General features: G+C 43.1%; 2 protein-coding genes across 4 annotated transcripts; one reads left to right on the top strand and one right to left on the bottom strand.

Moving 5' to 3' along the window:
* The first annotated feature begins 27 nt into the window (after nt 1-27).
* LOC135493242 (apoptosis-inducing factor 1, mitochondrial-like) lies at nt 28-17,036 on the top strand. Of its 3 annotated transcripts, none has more exons than XM_064780375.1 (15): nt 28-157; nt 6,491-6,699; nt 6,987-7,209; nt 7,512-7,634; nt 8,325-8,444; nt 9,097-9,459; nt 10,723-10,847; nt 11,211-11,606; nt 11,866-11,980; nt 12,515-12,717; nt 12,919-13,059; nt 13,526-13,668; nt 14,302-14,455; nt 14,764-14,922; nt 15,693-17,036. In XM_064780375.1, exons 1-15 carry the CDS (start codon nt 55-57, stop codon nt 15,759-15,761), a joined length of 2,646 nt encoding a protein of 881 aa, XP_064636445.1. In that variant the 5' UTR covers nt 28-54; the 3' UTR covers nt 15,762-17,036. The 3 variants fall into 3 exon arrangements, with proteins under 3 accessions (XP_064636445.1, XP_064636446.1, XP_064636447.1); XM_064780376.1 differs by lacking the exon at nt 9,097-9,459 and adding an exon at nt 8,691-8,759; XM_064780377.1 differs by lacking the exon at nt 9,097-9,459.
* On the bottom strand, nt 1,450-2,779 carry LOC135493499 (uncharacterized). The gene has a single exon (XM_064780876.1). The coding sequence runs from the start codon at nt 2,777-2,779 to the stop codon at nt 1,547-1,549; it is 1,233 nt and encodes a 410-aa protein (XP_064636946.1). The 3' UTR covers nt 1,450-1,546.
* Nucleotides 17,037-17,870: the final 834 nt, after the last annotated feature.

Genomic DNA, 17,870 nt, shown 5'->3' with positions numbered 1-17,870 from the left:
TCTGAATTGAGCTCGACTTCACTTATTGACCTTCCAGAAGAAATAATCGGAAAAATGTACCGGTGTCCAACAAAGTCACTAAATTCGGCTCTCAAAAGAGCAACAATTTGTCTAAGAGGGGCTCCTGTTTTAAGTACATTCCAAAGCACTCAAAAAGGTTGGTATGAGCCCGAGACAACATCGGACGAGTTTGCATGAAGAATTTTTTTTAAATCTATCAACAATTCTGAAATCTGCTCTGCAGAATCCATGCACTTGCAATGCATGCATGTAAGTAGGCCATATATGTAATGTATTGTAGGCCTGGGTCTATGCATAGCATTCAGGGGCCGGTTTACTGTCGTTTCGCTACATTGCCAGTTCGCTACCAGTCGTTTCGCTACATGTGGCGGTCGTTTCGTTACATGGTAGGTCATTTCGCTACATGGGTGGAGTCGTTTCGCTACATGATGGGTACGGTCGTTTCGTTACATGGAGGGCGTTTTGCTACATGGGTGGAGTCGTTTCGCGACATGGATGTAGGTCATATCGCTACATCGTAGGTCATTTCGCTACATTATTCCCCTATTACTCCCTAAGTTTGTGCTAAACTCCGGGCTAAATATCTGTTGTGAATTTAGGGAAAAAATGCTCGAGTATAGTACAATTACAGATTCGTCTTCGGGTAATCATCATTATCATCATCATCATCATCATCATCATCATCATCATCATTATCATTATCATCATCATTATTCACGGCGTAGTAACCAAATTTGATTTTTGCCGCATGCAGTTTGAACGGGCTAAGTGTGCGGGTGCATGACAAAAGTTTGAAACAAAAACTCGGAAATGTTCTGTTCGTTCCAAAAAAAGTTTGTTATAGGGTAACGAAATAAAAACGTAACAAATGTCTACCAATTCAAAGTCCTCCACACTTATTTACAAAAGTAATACTGGCGGTTTTAATTAATATGTAAAGTCGAGGACTTAGTGAGCCCCCCTTTAGGTCGGGGGAGCTCCCCCGAACCCCCCTACGAGCATATGTTATTAAGTGCAAGCTCTAACAACTACAGCTGTTACAATGGGGGGACACCCCCAAACCCCCCTCCGTCGACATAGGTTTTTACCAGTGCGTTGGGGGGAAGCTCCCCCCAACCCCCCCCCCCCCCCCGGTGGACGGTGAAATGCGTAAGAATGACCCCTGTCAATCAATAATAAAGTACGAACACGGACGACTAGCGAGCCAACGCGAAGGCCTTGCAAAGGCCTCCAATCTGCGTTGAAATGCGTAAGAATGACCCCTGTCAATCAATAATAAAGTACGAACACGGACGACGAGCGAGCCAACGCGAAGGCCTTGCAAAGGCCTCCAAATCTGCGTTGGAGTGCGTTTGAATGACCCCTGTCAATCAATAATAAAGTACGAACACGGATACGGACGACGAGCGAGCCAACGCGAAGGCCTTGCAAAGGCCTCCAAATCTGCGTTGAATGAAGTGCGGTTGAATGACCCCTGTCAATCAATAATAAGTACGTAATTGAGCGAGCCAACGCGAATGGATGGCTATGAGGTTACTGGTCCATTCAAGTGCGAACAAACTCTCAACAACTGTTCTGTCGTTATCTCCCCGTCGCTGTAATCGTCCCATGCCTTAAAGATACGTCTTTGAAGCGCAACGTACTTCTTTCGCTGTATTCTGCGCAACTTACCCTCAGAAACCAGCCGTACCTGAAGATGCGCAATTTGCGCTTCTGAATTCAAGAGGTTGATCAACTGGTAGAAAGGGAGTCCGCTGCGTCCTCCGGCCCGTCTGTTTATCGCGTTTTGCCACCCCTCGACGTCATTGTTCGTCCGTATGGGTGACATGTACACGCTCCAAGAAGTTTCATTCCAGTTCGGATTATCGAACCACGTATTCTCGATGTACGTCACCAATTGCGACAGAGGCTGCGAGGTTGCCCTTGTTTTCATTACATCGAAAATCTCGCGTATCCTGTCTGCGGGAAGGAATGGTAGGGCCATTAACTTCTTTATGTAGTCGTGGGCATTTCTATCGTTCGCGTAGGCCGTTTGCAAGCCGAGTTCTTGGACTTTCCGCCAAATTGCTTGGGTCCAGTGGAACAGACATCCTGTGATGTTGATGCCTGGAAATACTCGGCGGAAAGCCCCCCACATGGCACTTTCAAAGTCAATAACGATGTTATCGACGCGAACCTCTCCGACAATCTCCTTCAACCTTTGCAAGATTGCTTTATAATTGCGCTTCTTTCGGCCGGACATCAATGCAAACGCGAGGGGCAACTGTTTAGTGTCTTCCCCACTCTTGACGAAGGCGTTAATAGAGAAAAGCTGTTTGAAGGGCGACCGGCAAAGTTTAAACGTGGCATCAGCGTACCAGGTCTTTGCTTTACTCAGGAGGTGGATTTGTTCATCTGTTGCGAAGATGAAATGCCGGCGATCTCGGACATTGATGTCAGCTTTAAAAAAATTTTCAGCGACGCGGTCCTCTTGGAGCTCAAATTCCAAGTCTGTGGGATCTTGCGGGCGATTCTTCTGGCGAAAGCGATTAGTTGCTCTGGTTAAGCAGCTCATTTTCGGTAGCGAAGGACATGGGCCTGAGTTCACGTGCTCAAGAAGGACTTCAGTCACAATAGCGGATGCTGACTTGTACACGTTTTCGGCGGCTTTTTCTTTCATGGACGCGGTTATCTTGGAGACGACTGCTGCACCTGGTTGTGCTTGATGGTTATGCGCTTTTCTCCCGACAATAAATTGGTCCCCCTTCTGTGTCACCATAGCGCGACACGGATTATGCTTCGGCCGGATCGTGCATTGCCAATCAGTTGTAATATTGTTATTACGACGGCGCATAACGTTGTACGTGTAACCGTGGCTGTCAATCAATTTGTTTCTTGACCGTTTAGTCCCGACGTCAACGATTTGAAACGTCAATTCGAAGTCTTCCGCGGCCGGCGAAATTGAACTAGGTTCCTCAATGGATGATTCATTTATCTCCGGAATTCGTACGTCAGGTCAAAAATTGTATGTCTGATCCCCGCGTGGTAAAGTCTCGTCTTCGAGCAGTGTGGAGGCATGCGTAGGCGATGGTGGAGTTATGTCCCGGAATAGGTACATACTGACGTTGGCGGTGGGGTCAGGTGAGGCGGCGGCGGAAATCTCCCGCATAGGTGGCGATGGACTTTCGCATAGTGTAGTAGAGACGTCCATGTCCATCATTGGTGGTGGATTTTCGCGTGGCGTAGTGACGTCCGCGGTGCCAGTGGAGTCAGGTGAGTCGTCTATCATGGGTGGTGGACTTTGGCGAAGAGGATTAGTGACGACGTCGGCGGTGGGGTCAGAGACGGCGGAGATGTCAATCGTTGGCGGTGCCGGTGGGTCAGCAGTAGTCGGACTTGATGTCATCACTTTGCGCTTGCGCTTGTTGGGCTGTTCGTCGTGGACCAAGGTTCCTTTTCGCTTGTTGTCAACTTTTAGGAGAGGCACAAAATGGCTGGGAGTCCATGTTCCGCGATTAAACGCAGCACTTCCAGAGGACCAGAGGATGTGAATGGCAGCATTCGTTCCCCTGTTCTTTGAAGTTCGCGGAACAAACGTCGTGCTGAGGCGGCGTACAGCAGGGTCCATATGACCATTCATTGGCGGATACATGGATACAATCGAAGAGTGATGGTGTGCATCTCAACGACGACGGACAACACAGACTGGCACGAGAAATCCGGGGCGGTATCCTTAGGAGGCGCTAGGCCTTTGGTGCAGCAAAGCATTGATATACGGCCCTTTTCAGGGCCCTCAAAAAAGTAAAAGAGACAAATGTGCATGGCCTACAGATATTTCTAAGCAAGTAATAAAAATAAAGAAATAAATCGTGCAATTCTGACCCTATAGAACAATATACCAACTTTTTGGCTCACCGTAGGGGAGTCTATACAATACCGCAGTGTCCGTCGTCCGTCGTCGTCGTCGTCGTCGTCGTCGTCGTCGTCGTCGTCGTCGTCGTCGTCGTCGTCGTCCGTCGTATCCTAGTTCAAAAACAGTGGCACGTTTCTTAACCGCTAGGCCTATGAACTTAAAACTTTGTACACATGACCCCCTAGGTCAGATGACCTGTGACACTAAATTTCTGTCCGATCTGATTCTCTACTTGGCCACTAGGGGGCCAAATGTGGATATCTAAAAAGTGTGATATCTCGTTTATTAGTGACTTGTTTTCGATGAAACTTTTGTTGTAGGTACTCATAGCAAGTATACATCTTATATCATACGGGTTTTTAATTTGACCTACTTTTCAAGGTCACAGAGGTCATATGGCGTAAATTGGCCGTTAGAGTGTAAACTATGGCACGTTTCTTAACCACTAAAGCTATGAACTTGAAACTTGGTACATATAACCCCCTATATCACATAGCCTCTGGTGCTGAATTTCAGTTTGATCTGATTCTCAACTTCGCCACCAGGGGGCCAAAAGTGGAAATCTAAAAAGTGTGATATCTCGCTTATAAGTGACTTGTTTTCGATAAAATTTTTATGGTAGGTACCCTTAGGAAGAATACATCACATATCTTAGGGGTTGTCAATTTGACCTACTTTTCAAGGTCACAGAGGTCATATGGCGTAAATTGGCCGTTAGAGTGTAAACTATGGCACGTTTCTTAACCACTAAAGCTATGAACTTGAAACTTGGTACATTTAACCCCCTGTATCACATAGCCTCTGGTGCTGAATTTCAGTTTGATCTGATTCTCAACTTTGCCACCAGGGGGCCTAAAGTGGAAATCTAAAAAGTGTGATATCTCGCTTATAAGTGACTTGTTTTCGATAAAATTTTTATGGTAGGTACCCTTAGGAAGAATACATCACATATCTTAGGGGTTGTCAATTTGACCTACTTTTCAAGGTCACAGAGGTCATATGGCGTAAATTGGCCGTTAGAGTGTAAACTATGGCACGTTTCTTAACCACTAAAGCTATGAACTTGAAACTTGGTACATATAACCCCCTGTATCACATAGCCTCTGGTGCTGAATTTCAGTTTGATCTGATTCTCAACTTTGCCACCAGGGGGCCTAAAGTGGAAATCTAAAAAGTGTGATATCTCGCTTATAAGTGACTTGTTTTCGATAAAATTTTTATGGTAGGTACCCTTAGGAAGAATACATCACATATCTTAGGGGTTGTCAATTTGACCTACTTTTCAAGGTCACAGAGGTCATATGGCGTAAATTGGCCGTTAGAGTGTAAACTATGGCACGTTTCTTAACCAGTAAAGCTATGAACTTGAAACTTGGTGCATATAACCCCCTACATCAGATAACCTCTGATGCCAAATTTTGGCTCGATCTGATTCTTAATTCGGCCACCAGGGGGCCATAATGGAAAAAGTAAGAAGTGCAATATCTTGCTTATTTTTAGTGATTCGTTTTCAATAACATTTTTATGGTAGGTTCTCCTAGCAAGGATACATCACATATCATATGAGTTTTTGATCTGACCTGCTTTTCAAGGTCACAGAGGTCAAATGGCGTAAATTTGTCGTTTGATTGTAACTATGGCACGTTTCTTAACCACTAAAGCTTTGAACTTGAAATTTGATACACATGACTCCCTACGTCATGTAACCTCGGACACCGAATTTCGATCTGATCTGGTCCTCAACTCGGCCACCAGGAGGCCAAAACTAAAATAGGTAAAAAGTGCAATATCTCGTTTATTATTGACTTGTTTTTGATGATATTCTTATGGTTCTTACTCCAAGCAACGATACATCACATGTCATACCGACTTTGGTTTGACCTATATACTATACATGTATAATGTGTCTTAATCTGGATGAATTACAAAGCACCAAATATCTATACGGTGAGCACAATGGCCCCTGGCCGTTTCATTTAGGATTTTAACAAAAAATGGGGCCGGGCGTTTTTCGTAGGGGCGGGCGGGGACGATCACCAACTCTTTTTTTTATGTGGCCTAACCCAGGCCAGGACGACAAGAACCCCTTGCGCGCCATCAAACCGTATAAGTTTTTTTACCGGCAAACTGTGCTATAATAAATTTGTAGTCACCACCGGGAATTATAGTAGGGTAAAATAGAGTAAAAATAATGACTCCACCCATATAGCGAAACGACCTACGATGTAGCGATATGACCTACATCCATGTCGCGAAACGACTCCACCCATGTAGCGAAACGCCCTCCATGTAACGAAACGACCGTACCCATCATGTAGCGAAACGACTCCACCCATGTAGCGAAATGACCTACCATGTAACGAAACGACCGCCACATGTAGCGAAACGACTGGTAGCGAACTGGCAATGCAGCGAAACAGCCTGATACCCAGGGGCCTATGGTCTATGCTGATTTGCACTGACTGTGACAGATGCATGTAACATTGAATGATATTGTATCGCCACGCCGATTCTAGGCCTACCTAAACCCATTTTCTTTCAATATTCATTATTTTTTCAAAAATTAAATCATTTCAGGAGTTCAGCAAGCGTCATCAAGATGTATGAGTGGCTACACCCCAGCAGAATGGAAGACCGACAAACAGATTGACATAGAGCACCACACCACCATGAATCACCTGCCAGTTCCCAAAGGCTCCTGGCAGCAGAACTACCAAGCGCGGAACACCAAGTGGAACATGATGATTCTGGCCAGTACTGCCTTCTTGGGCGTCACAGTTTATGTGGTAAGCTTGTTGTAAAAAAATTGAGTTGAAAGCTGAGAATCAACTTTAGGGCATTATTTGCTCTATAAACAATATTGGGCGATTGTAATGTTAGTTCTAAAAGTAGGAGGAAACCGGAGACCTTGGAGGAAACCTATGCTGTCGAATAGTGTCACCCTTCTTCTTTCCAAGCAAACTGGCTGGTGATACTGATATTTTCTCACAATTATGTCTTACAAGTGTGTACTATCTGTGTAGGCCTAGTTTGAATTGAGACCAGATTCTTCACCCCTGACTTACTGTTCCAGATGCACCGAAACAATTGTTTCTATGTCCATGGAGTACCAGATTATAAAAAGATCAAAGTTCCTCGGGAAATGCTTGGCCTACCACCTCTAGGTGGGGGTGCCACTCCGATCAATCCGTCCGCCTCCAGTGATACTGCTGCTGCCACTGCTCTAGAGTTTGCCGTCGATTCTGAAATAACTGCGGCAGCAAAGGATATTGCACGGAAGGCTGGAGAAGTTGTAGGTTCGTATGAACATTGTGGGGAGACAGATCTCTAGCCTCGGTTGGTGACCAGTCTAGATGAAGGGAGCCTCTAATATAAAACCTTAAGAGTATGTATAAGACCTTAAAAGTGGATTGTGCTGACTCACCTGTGTTTTGAAACTCCTTAGTCCTGACTATTGCCACTCCAATCCAAGCTTTGTGCGAGAACCAAAAAAAGTAAAGTAAAAAACAGCTGGCCAATTTGGTGTGCTGTGAGATGTAGTGTTGCTCCAGGTCCATAATCTTGATAATATCATATCGGATGTTTTCATGACCTTCAGCTGGAGAACCCATCCATGTGTTGTCAAAAGAGGCTGGGAAGACGGCTGCCGCCACAGCAGTAGAGACGGCTAGTGACATGGGTCTCGGTGCGGCGTCTGGGGACGTATCAAAAGCCAAACCAGGTAAGTTCTTGCGCCCAAATTCTTTTGCAGTTTCACTATTGGTGTTTGTATTTACCTGGTGACTTAAAGGGAACTGAAACCGCCCAGCCAGTTCGTATGACCTCGTTTTCATTTCCTGTGTATCGGGTGATCAGAACGAGGCATGAATGAAACATGGCGCCAAGCTGTCAATCATTGAGTGACGTCACTACTATGGAATTTACTACGAAAACTCATGAATGAAAGATCGCATGACTCGCGTGATTCTCACATGATTCTCAATAATAACAAATTGAACTGCGCATGCTCGGGCACTGGGGGCGGAGCTACAAATCTGAACTCGAATAGGAAGTTGGAAGTTTGACTTTCTCGGGCGGTGAAAGTCGAAAAGTTGAATATATCGCTCAGCAGTTCCAGTTCCCTTTAACCTTTTCTTGTGAGGGGAAGTGGTGATGGGTCAAGATTTTTATCATTTATTCATTGGTAGAATCTACTCTTGATAAAGAGCCACAATAGTAGCAGTTGTAAAAATTCATAATTATCAGTAAGTTGTAAATTGAAAGAGCTTCATTCTGCATTGTCTGTGCATGCCGATCTATCCGCATGATGCATCTATCCAGTGAAGGGAAGAGTCTTTAGGATTTCTGACACCATCGGTAAGTCGTCATGTATCTGTGGTATGGTGTTTATATAACTTTATTTGACTCGCAGGAAAACCAATCCCAGTGTTATCGAAAGACGCCGGGATTACTGCTGCGGCCACAGCAGTGGAGACCGCCAGTGACATGGGTATTGGCGCAGCCTCGGCTGACATATCAAAAGCAAAACCTGGTGAGTCATGACTTCAAAATTATTCTGCCTTTGCATTTTGATCAGTTTGCTTGGAATATTTTCAGAATTTTTTTGCTTTGTTAGTGTTAATACAGTTCATAGAATCAGACTTTTCATGACGCTGTCTGAAAGTAAAACACCTTGTGTTGCATGCACTGCATGATTTTTGTGCTTTTAGATTTTATTTGTTGTTTTCGTTGTGTTTATTTGCCTTACCCTCAAGAGAACCAGTGGCCATATTTCCAGGTGACTCAGGAGTTAAAGAGGCAGCTACTGAAGGATTAGGTGCTACTGCCACTGATACTGTTGATCCTGGTGAGAAAATGGTTTGACTTTCAAGATGCGTTGACGTCATTAAACGTCATCAGCACAACCCCTGCACCTGAGTGACACCTCCACAAGTCCCAGGGCCTCCACTAACCCACGTAATTGGATTTTAGAGAGAAGAACATGATTTTTAAAAGGTCCCTCAATGGTTTTGAAAGGGGTGTCCAGTTTATACCGAGGATCCTTTCTTCATTTTGAAGGGTAAAAAGACGTCACCAGGGTTAACGGAAGCCCTGATATCCCGGTCTATTGTCCCCTCCTCTCCAAGTGGTGTTTGTTTCTTCTTTGCTCATGTTGTCATTTGATTTTGTGTTGCGCTGCACAGGAGAACCCGTGCATATCTTATCCGAAGAAGCTGGTCGAACCGCTAGCACCACAGCCGTTGAAATGGCTGTCGAGGGCCTTGGAGCTGCAGCTAAAGACATTGGTCAGGCTAAACCAAGTGGAATATCGTCTGCACCAATACTTTCGGAAGATGCTGGGAAAACTGCTGGTACTACTGCCGTTGAAACAGCAACGGAAGGCCTGGGTGCTGCTGCGAGAGACATTTCTCAGGCCAAACAAAGTGAAATATCTGTATCACCAATACTTTCAAAAGAAGCGGGGAAAACTGCTGGTACTATGGCTGTAGAGACAGCAATTGAGGGGCTGGGTGCTGCTGCCAAGGATATTGCCCAATCAAAGTCAAGTGAGGTTAAAATTGAAACACTTTTTGTTATTCTCAATAGCGGGGCTATTGTTAATATCTTCTCTAAAACTTTTTTCACTGTGGTAAAGGTCCTATGTCTCTCCACCATCTATCATTCTGCATGCCTCCCTCCTTCTAAACCTCTCCATAAGCGTCAATGAAAAATACTACCAATTCTAATGCTTTTCTGCTTCTTCTCCCAATCTCTAAATCTGCTCTAAGGTTTTGGGAAACCCATCAAACTCCTTAGTAAGAAAGCGGTCGAGACCGCTGCAAGCACGGCCGTGGAGACTGCCACAGGCATAGAGATTGGAACAGCTGCATCTGATATTGCTCGTAAGCAATTCAGCGGTGAGGTCACACAAACCTGTTCAAAAGTTCCCAAATGTTCAAATATTGAGACGTTTTTGCTTTGTTATTATCAAAATATTGAGAGTTTTAAGAAGTGTTGCAGTGTTTTTGAACCTTTTTCAATTTTAAAGGTTTATGTTGTTGTTCTGTTGTAACTGCAAGTTCTAGTTGAGCTTTGAAACTCACTAATGGCAGAACCGCAACTGCCAGGCTTTCGCTATTGAAGCAGACTCATGTCCTACTTCAGACTCATGTCCTACTTCATCCCACTTCTTTGCCATACCTGAACAGTGTCGTTTACTTGAGTCTAATCTCTGTTCCGTGATAAATGATAACCACAAACCAAAACTGCTGTAACACTGTCCTTGAATCTGATAAAAATATTAAAGTTTTCACCTGCCTGAAATAAGTCAGCAAATTTTACCAACATGAGTCAGAAATTGACTTTAGATAATGTCCGAATGGCCTGGCTATGAAATCCAATGTTCTGTCCAGTACATGCTCCATTTTAACACGCACTTCTCGCAATGGCCATGATTCATGCACAACTAACTAGAAATGCTTCGCTTCGCTTCTGTCAAGACAGATTTGCTTGTATCGTCTTGTCTGGTGGTGGGACATCATCTGTACATTGCTCATCTTGTTCTCAATCAGGGAACAGTGAAAACTTCTGAGTTATGTGTACTCATATTTTACCAAAGTGCTGCTCAAAAATGGGGTCATGGGTGACATAGATGACAAGAAATAAACAGATTGCCAGTGTCTCCTCCAGAAATAAATTCCAGCTAAAATGGTAGAATGGTGAAATTACCGGACAACAACCATCTTTCATGTCTCCATCAATTTCTCAAACTGCCAAATGTAAAATATGCTTTGATTTTTTACGCTAAATGTCATCGCTGTCTATTTTAGGTAAGGGTGCTACTCCGGCCCCAGTACCACTGGAGAGCCTCCCAGAGATCCCAGGCCATGCTCAGTATCTCCTGATCGGAGCGGGTACAGCATCATTTGCGGCCTACAGAGCTATCAAGGGCAAGGTAGGAATTAGTTTCCGTAAATTATTTTCAAATCTAAAGTGTTAACAAAGACAGAAATTGTACAGCAAGCGACATGTCCCTAACCATCAAGGAGGGAAAAATTGAACATCACAGCTGCTTATTGGAAGAAGTGGTGAGACATGCAGCAGGGATATGAGCCAAATGCCTGCTACTCAACACTACAATGCCGCATAGAGCTTTTGTAAACAAATATTGAATAAAAGACTGTACAGTATTAGGCCTTTGCCTAATGAATTGCTATTTGAAGTTATTTAAAATTTATCTTTCTTATGATCTATCAATAAATATCCTATCAAAAAGTACCTTCATAAAAAAACTAATTTATGTGCTACTATGATACAGGATGCGAAGGCAAAGATCTTAGTCATTGGAGATGAGGCCACCATCCCATACATGAGGCCACCGCTGTCAAAGGAACTCTGGTTCACTGAGGAGTCAAAGGTCGCAGATCTGAAGTTCCAGCAGTGGGACGGCAAGGAAAGAAGTCTCTTATACGAGCCGGAAAGTTTCTACATTAATCCGAGGGAGTTGAACATGAAGGAGAATGGCGGAGTGGCTGTGGTGACTGGCCGCAAGGTCGTCAAGTTGGATATCGGTGCTCAGACCGCGATCCTTGATAACGGCTGGGAGGTGAAATACGACAAGTGCCTGATCGCCACTGGAGGAAAGCCGAAAACTATACCCGTTTTTGCAAAAGCGACAGAAGAAGTCCAAAAGAGGACAACTCTGTTTAGAAATGTAAGTTTGAGATATTTTTTCATGAACCTTGAAATCAGGATGATGTTGGGCTTGCAATGTGGTCACTAAGAAAGATCATTTTTGCCGTGGCAGTTGACCAAACAAGGTCGAGAGTTTGACGCAATCTTTTCACTTTCATACCAGTGTTTTGCAACAATAATTCACTTGATTAAAAGTTACATCTTATGTCATCTTCCAAAATATCGTTGATAAACGACATGAAAGATTTAAGATTTGTCGTGACCTTGCAATGTTTCAGATAAAAGACTTCCACCGTCTCAATGACGTTACAAAAGCTGCTGATGTCAAATCTATAGCTATTGTTGGAGGTGGTTTCTTGGGAAGTGAATTGGCCTGTGCTCTTGGAAAGAGAGGTATGTCGTAACTGGGCTGTCGGCATCCCGCTCATGAAGACAAGCCCCATTTAGGTGGCGCTTGTAGATTTCATACTGGCTAAAACGATCTGCACCTCATACCAGGCGGCACTCCCTGTCACATGCGTATGAGGATTTTGTCAAGTAATGTAAACAACTTTACTTGTCTCAAATGTAAACAGGCATGCATCAAATAAGGCTAGTTTCAACAAGGGGTGTGATTTCATGAATACCACAACGTCATGAGTAAGGGGTGCCTGCGAGTGTGACGTCACCAATGACATTGTGACCACCTCATCACAGCATTTCCAGTTCAAGCCCGCTTCATTTCTCAAAACTAGAAAAATGAGATGTTTCGGCACCGAAAGCATGCATACATGTATATGGATCGTGACCTTCCCACAGAAAAGTCGCTAGGAGGCAGCTACTGTTAGCTGTTTGGCTTATATTCCTTTGGCAGCTCGGGTGGTGAGCTTGGTTATCACAGAGGCCATATTTCTGCCATGTACGTCAAAGTCTTTGTCTTCCTTGCAGCCAAGGCCCCCAACAGTGATCTGACGGTGACCCAGCTTTTTCCCGAGTCTGGCAACATGGGCAAAGTGCTTCCCGAATATCTCAGTAAATGGACGACGAATAAAGTTAAAGCAGAGGGCGTTGATGTTCGACCAGGCAGTAATTTGAAGTCGGCTGCGTTTAATAACGGACAAGTTGAACTCAGTCTTCAGGGTGGAGAAAAGGTTTGTTGATACATGCATGTGCCTACAATGTGATCTCACACGCACTGTTGTCTGTCAGGAAGAAGAAGAAGAAGTACTCTTCGGTCCTTTCTTTCACAACATTTCAGCATTCATCCATTTCTCAAAGGAAACTTGACTGAACATCTCCAGGAAACAAGGCATTGTGCTTGGGTGAATTCTGATGTCTGCTCTCTTTTTTAGCTTCTTGTTGATCATGTGATATTGGCCGTTGGACTGGAACCCAGTGTTGAGTTAGCCACAGCCTCTGGTTTAGAAATCGATGACGTTCACGGTGGATTCAGGGTCAATGCCGAATTGGAAGCGAGGAGTAATGTATGGGTGGTAAGTACATGTAAAGTCTTGACTTTGAGCCATTTGATTATACAGTAGAACCTCACTATCAAGAACACCCACGGGACTGACAAGTGCTGTCCTTAATAGAGAGGTGTCCTGATTAGAGAGGTCATATTGAATGGAAACAACCAATTTGGGACCAAACCTAGTGTCCTTAATTGAGAGGTTGTCCTTAATAAAGAGGTATCCGCTTTGAGGAGGTTCCACTGTATATGTGTAGGTTGTATTTCCCAGTCTTTGGAGAGCTCATGTGGGGTGGGGGGGTGCTTCTCTTGAAATAGAAAACTATGAAATAACGTTTTAATCCAATGTACCAGTAATCATTCTGCCATATCTGCATTATTTTTGTGAATTACCTAATTGTGCAATGATAAAAATCACAAAAAGTGGCTCATCTATTTTATAGAGAATATGCATGTGTGAAATTTAAACATTTGGTTTCCTTGTTTTCCAGGCCGGGGATGCATCGTGTTTCTACGACGTCAAGCTGGGCAGACGACGAGTTGAACATCACGACCATGCTGTCGTCAGTGGTCGTTTGGCTGGAGAAAATATGACCGGTGCCGGAAAGCCTTATTGGCATCAGTCGATGTTTTGGTGAGCTGAAGCCTTGAGGAATTCTGCACAAGACTCTGTTGACGCCAAGCCTCAGAAGCCTTAGCTGGAGGTTTAGTTAATCAACCGAAATTGGTTTGAACTGTAAACCACTATGCGCAAATACACCCAAGACAGAATGCTATAGAAACGTTTTTAATTACAGTGGAACCTCCCTTAGTGGACACCTCTCTATTAAGGCCAACCTCTCTATTAGGGACACTAGTTTTGGTCCCAAATTGGTGCTTTCCATTCAATTTGACTTCTCTAATCAGGACACCTCTCTATTACAGTGGAACCTCCCTTAGCGGACACCTCTCTATCAAGGACAACCTCTGTATTAGGGACACTCGTTTTAGTCCCAAATTGGTTGTTTCCATTCAATTTGACCTCTCTAATCAGGACACTTCTCTATTAAGGACAGCACTTGTCAGTCCCGAAGGTGTCCTCAACAGAGAGGTTCTACTGTACCTCTCTATTAAGGACAGTATTTGTCAGGGTGTCCTTGATAGAGAGGTTCTACTGTAATATCAGGTCTGAGACCTAAATCAAGACCTAAATCAGCCATGCCAAGGCGATGTTGTTGATTGATTTATCTAGTACTGTATGTTTTACGTTTTGTCATGTTTTCTTTAGGTCTGATCTCGGGCCAAGTGTTGGGTACCAGGCAATAGGTCGTGTTGATGCCACTCTTCCTACAGTAGGTGTGTTTGCTCAAGCCACAGCAGAAGATACTCCTGAAGCTGTTGTGAAGAAGACAGGAGAAAGCCTTAGATCTGAGACAGAAGAGGTGAGAATGGTCTCCAGTCCCTGTCCCCCTAGGGATGGTGGACTGGGCATATGGCTTGTTTTCTCAAGCCGAAGCAGGAACTATTTCACCGAAATGATCCCATCCAATAACAGTCAACACAGAATTAGTTCTGACAAATGAGAATTTCTTCTGACGAGTAAATAAGGAAAAAGCGTAACTTAGAAAATGGTGCATTTTATTATTTTTGTGGAACCCATGTGACGATGGGGGTCACTGTTATGCAAGACCTCAAACCGGAATTCGTCCTTCAGTTGACCTTTACATTTGTATACCAATGTCGATTTCAGGTTGTGTCCACCAAAGGTGCCAAAGCAATGGACGCTGTTAAATCGTCACCGACGGTCAGCGAAAATTATGGGAAGGGAGTAGTCTTTTATACGAAGGATGATGTGGTGGTCGGAATTGTATTATGGAATGTCTTTAATAAAATGGGGGTAGCTAGAAAGGTAGGTAACATTCAATGATCAGATATTTATCCATAATGGTGTAGTTTTCACTCAGTCATCAAAAATGTCTCTGAGTTATCATGTGAGTGTTTTGCTTCCGATCTCTGAACTGAAGTAATGAGACACTCCCATAGTGAAGTCCTGGTCAGCTCCATTATCGTGTCACTCACAATGAAAGGGCCAGTCATACTTGGCTTTGAGATACTCTTTACTTTCAAACTTACTTGTAATGGTGAGAAGGCAGTCTGTACCCTACTTGTACTGTGGAACCTCCCTTAGCGGACACCTCTCTACTCAGGACAACCTCTCAATCAAAGACACTAGTCATTACAACCTATATATGTGTATATGATCATCAGATGTGTCCATTGTCCTGTGTGTCCTCTCTCCACTACAGTCTTGCAGAACTTAGCTTCCTTCTTAAACTATTCTCTGCTACAGTTGATTCATTGAGATCCTGTTGTAGATGTCCACATTTGGCTTATTTTGGCTTCTCAAATTTGTAGCGTTTTATCTTTGGCCGGGTCTATTTGGCAAGCCGCTCGCCGAACAGGCATCTTTTTTTGTCCTGTTTGGAGAGCCGCTTGCCAAACAGCACTAAAAAGCCAGCCGGGCTTGCCAAACAGGTAAAAAATCTACCCTGTTTGGCGAGCTGGAGACTTTACTTTAATATTTATGAGTTCGGCTCTCCATTCAGGACAAAAAAAAGTCGCTGTTTGGTAAGCCGGGCTTGCCAAGTAGTCACTTCCTTTATCTTTATTTCATTTCAGATTATCAAGGATGGCATCAGACATAAAGATCTAAATGAAGTAGCAAAATTATTCGATATCCACAGCTAGAGGCAACTACAGTGGAACCTCCCTTAGTGGACACCTCTCTATTAAGGACACTAGTTCTAGACCCAATTTGGTTGTTTCCATTCAATTTGACCTCTAATCCGGACACCTCTCTATAAAGGACAGCACTTGTCAGTCCCAAGGGTGTCCTTAATAGAGAGGTTCTACTGTATACAAACATTTGATTCAAGTATTTTGTTTGGCTTATTTCAATCAAGGACAATATAGCCATTGTGGAACGAGAATTGGACATCTACATGTAAATAATTTATAAGGTTTCTACTCAGTCTGATTGTTAGTGAAAGTGTTTGCAGATTAGGATTCTATGATTACGAATTTGTGTGGTCACAGCATGTCTAGAGTAGCAGTTGAGGCCGTTATGTGCTAAAAGAGAGATAGTTATAACTCTCTATTGGGAAATGAAAGTACCAGAGAAAGTGCTCTTATCAAGGTGTTTGTGTTTTGAGTGTATTGAGAAGACATTTGATAAAGAGGAGTCCAAGAATTGTTATGAAAGAAGGAGTTATTTTGGATAATTTTGATTGATTTTGAATTTTATCAAACGTTGGTATGAAGCAACGACATAAAAATTTGAGACTTTGCAGTCGCTGATTATGAAATAGTTTTGATGCCAAGATGGCATTGAGGAGAATTCAAAATTGTTTAACGAAGGATTTGTTTTTTTGGAGAATTTTGATAGATATCGATCAAAATAGAAACATTAGTAGCAACGACCCAAGAGTCAGAGACCTTACTGTTGCTGATTATGAAATAGTTTTGATGCCAAGATGGTATTGAGGAGAATTCAAAATTGTTTAAAGAAGGATTTGTTTTTTTGGAGAATTTTGATAGATATCGATCATAATAGAAACATTAGTAGCAACGACCCAAGAGTCAGAGACCTTACTGTTGCTGATTATGAAATATTTTGATGCCAAGATGGTATTGAGGAGAATTCAATTGTTTAATGAAGAATGAATTGTTTCGGAGAATTTTGATAGCTATCAATCATAATAGAATCATTAGTAGCAACTACCGAAGATTTAGTGACCTTGCACGAGATGCTGATTGAAAAATGTTTTTTTTCCAAAATGTGGTATATGTCTTTAGCAGCAAACCCTTGCGTGAACCCCCTCCCTACCTCCAGGTTCTGCATGTGTAATAATTCACATAGTCCATGGTCTTTCAATGCACATGTTATGGTAGCAATATGTACACGTAGTTGTAAATGATATTGTTTACAGTTGCTATAACTGAATCCTCACGTTGTGATAATAAACCTTGATAAAATATTCTTATTAAATTTGCCTGTTGTTCTTGTCTGTGTCCAGCTGGTCAATTCATGATTATCACATCTGGCTCTGAATAATTGTCCCTAAGTATATAGCCCCGCCTGACTATAAACGAGGCTATGAAGCTGCTGGAGGATTCTACCAAAGCTAGGGCCTATTCAACATTGGGTAGAGCTAGTCTGTGAATAGGCACTGGTTGCCTTTGGCAGTGGTGCCAAGAAATGAAATGGGACTTGATATAGTTCGTGGACAAGCTCTCGATAGTGTATTGTACCACCCCTTCCCCAAGTGTATAGCCCCACCTAACCAACTAGGCTATGGAAGATTCCTTTACGACCTTCTGGGTGTCCCCATCACTGAAGTCTAGGAATTTGCATTGGGCCAAGCTAGTCGATGAATAGGTGGCATGATACATCTGGTGAGCCAGTCCTATTTGATCCAGGACAGGTAATTTGATAACCAATGGTCCAAGTTGGTTAGACACAACAAAATCAATTCTGATTCAAAGATTTTATATTTTCACAATCACAATAGATCATGCATTGATAACATGTAATTGATTATCACAGATTTTGAAGATATCTAAAATTTGGTAAACTGTCATACAATGCACATCATTGAATCAAACATTACATGTATTACTATTAGAATGTATATCAGAAGTTGAAATATTGGATTTGGACAAAAAATTGAGAAGTGCACTCAATTTGAAATCGGCCAGGATGGATGTTTTGGACAATGATTAACTGGACAATAACTTAGTCAGAAAATAAGTCTCCAGATACATCAAAGGACAAAGCAGGCAAAGATTTATCACCAA

The sequence above is a fragment of the Lineus longissimus genome, chromosome 9 (genome assembly GCF_910592395.1).
Source record: "Lineus longissimus chromosome 9, tnLinLong1.2, whole genome shotgun sequence".
In the NCBI taxonomy this organism is placed as follows: domain Eukaryota; kingdom Metazoa; phylum Nemertea; class Pilidiophora; order Heteronemertea; family Lineidae; genus Lineus; species Lineus longissimus.
This window is presented reverse-complemented; position numbering and strand designations above follow the sequence as displayed.

What these genes read in the sequence shown, in the direction of transcription:
- LOC135493499 (XM_064780876.1), bottom strand. Translation starts at nt 2,779, where the DNA reads ATGGTGACACAGAAGGGGGACCAATTTATTGTCGGGAGAAAAGCGCAT.
- LOC135493242 (XM_064780375.1), top strand. Translation starts at nt 55, where the DNA reads ATGTACCGGTGTCCAACAAAGTCACTAAATTCGGCTCTCAAAAGAGCA. An exon ending in TGGGCGTCACAGTTTATGTG is followed by an intron (nt 6,700 to 6,986) that starts GTAAGCTTGTTG and finishes TTACTGTTCCAG; the next exon opens with ATGCACCGAAACAATTGTTT. An exon ending in CATATCAAAAGCAAAACCTG is followed by an intron (nt 8,445 to 9,096) that starts GTGAGTCATGAC and finishes TGCGCTGCACAG; the next exon opens with GAGAACCCGTGCATATCTTA.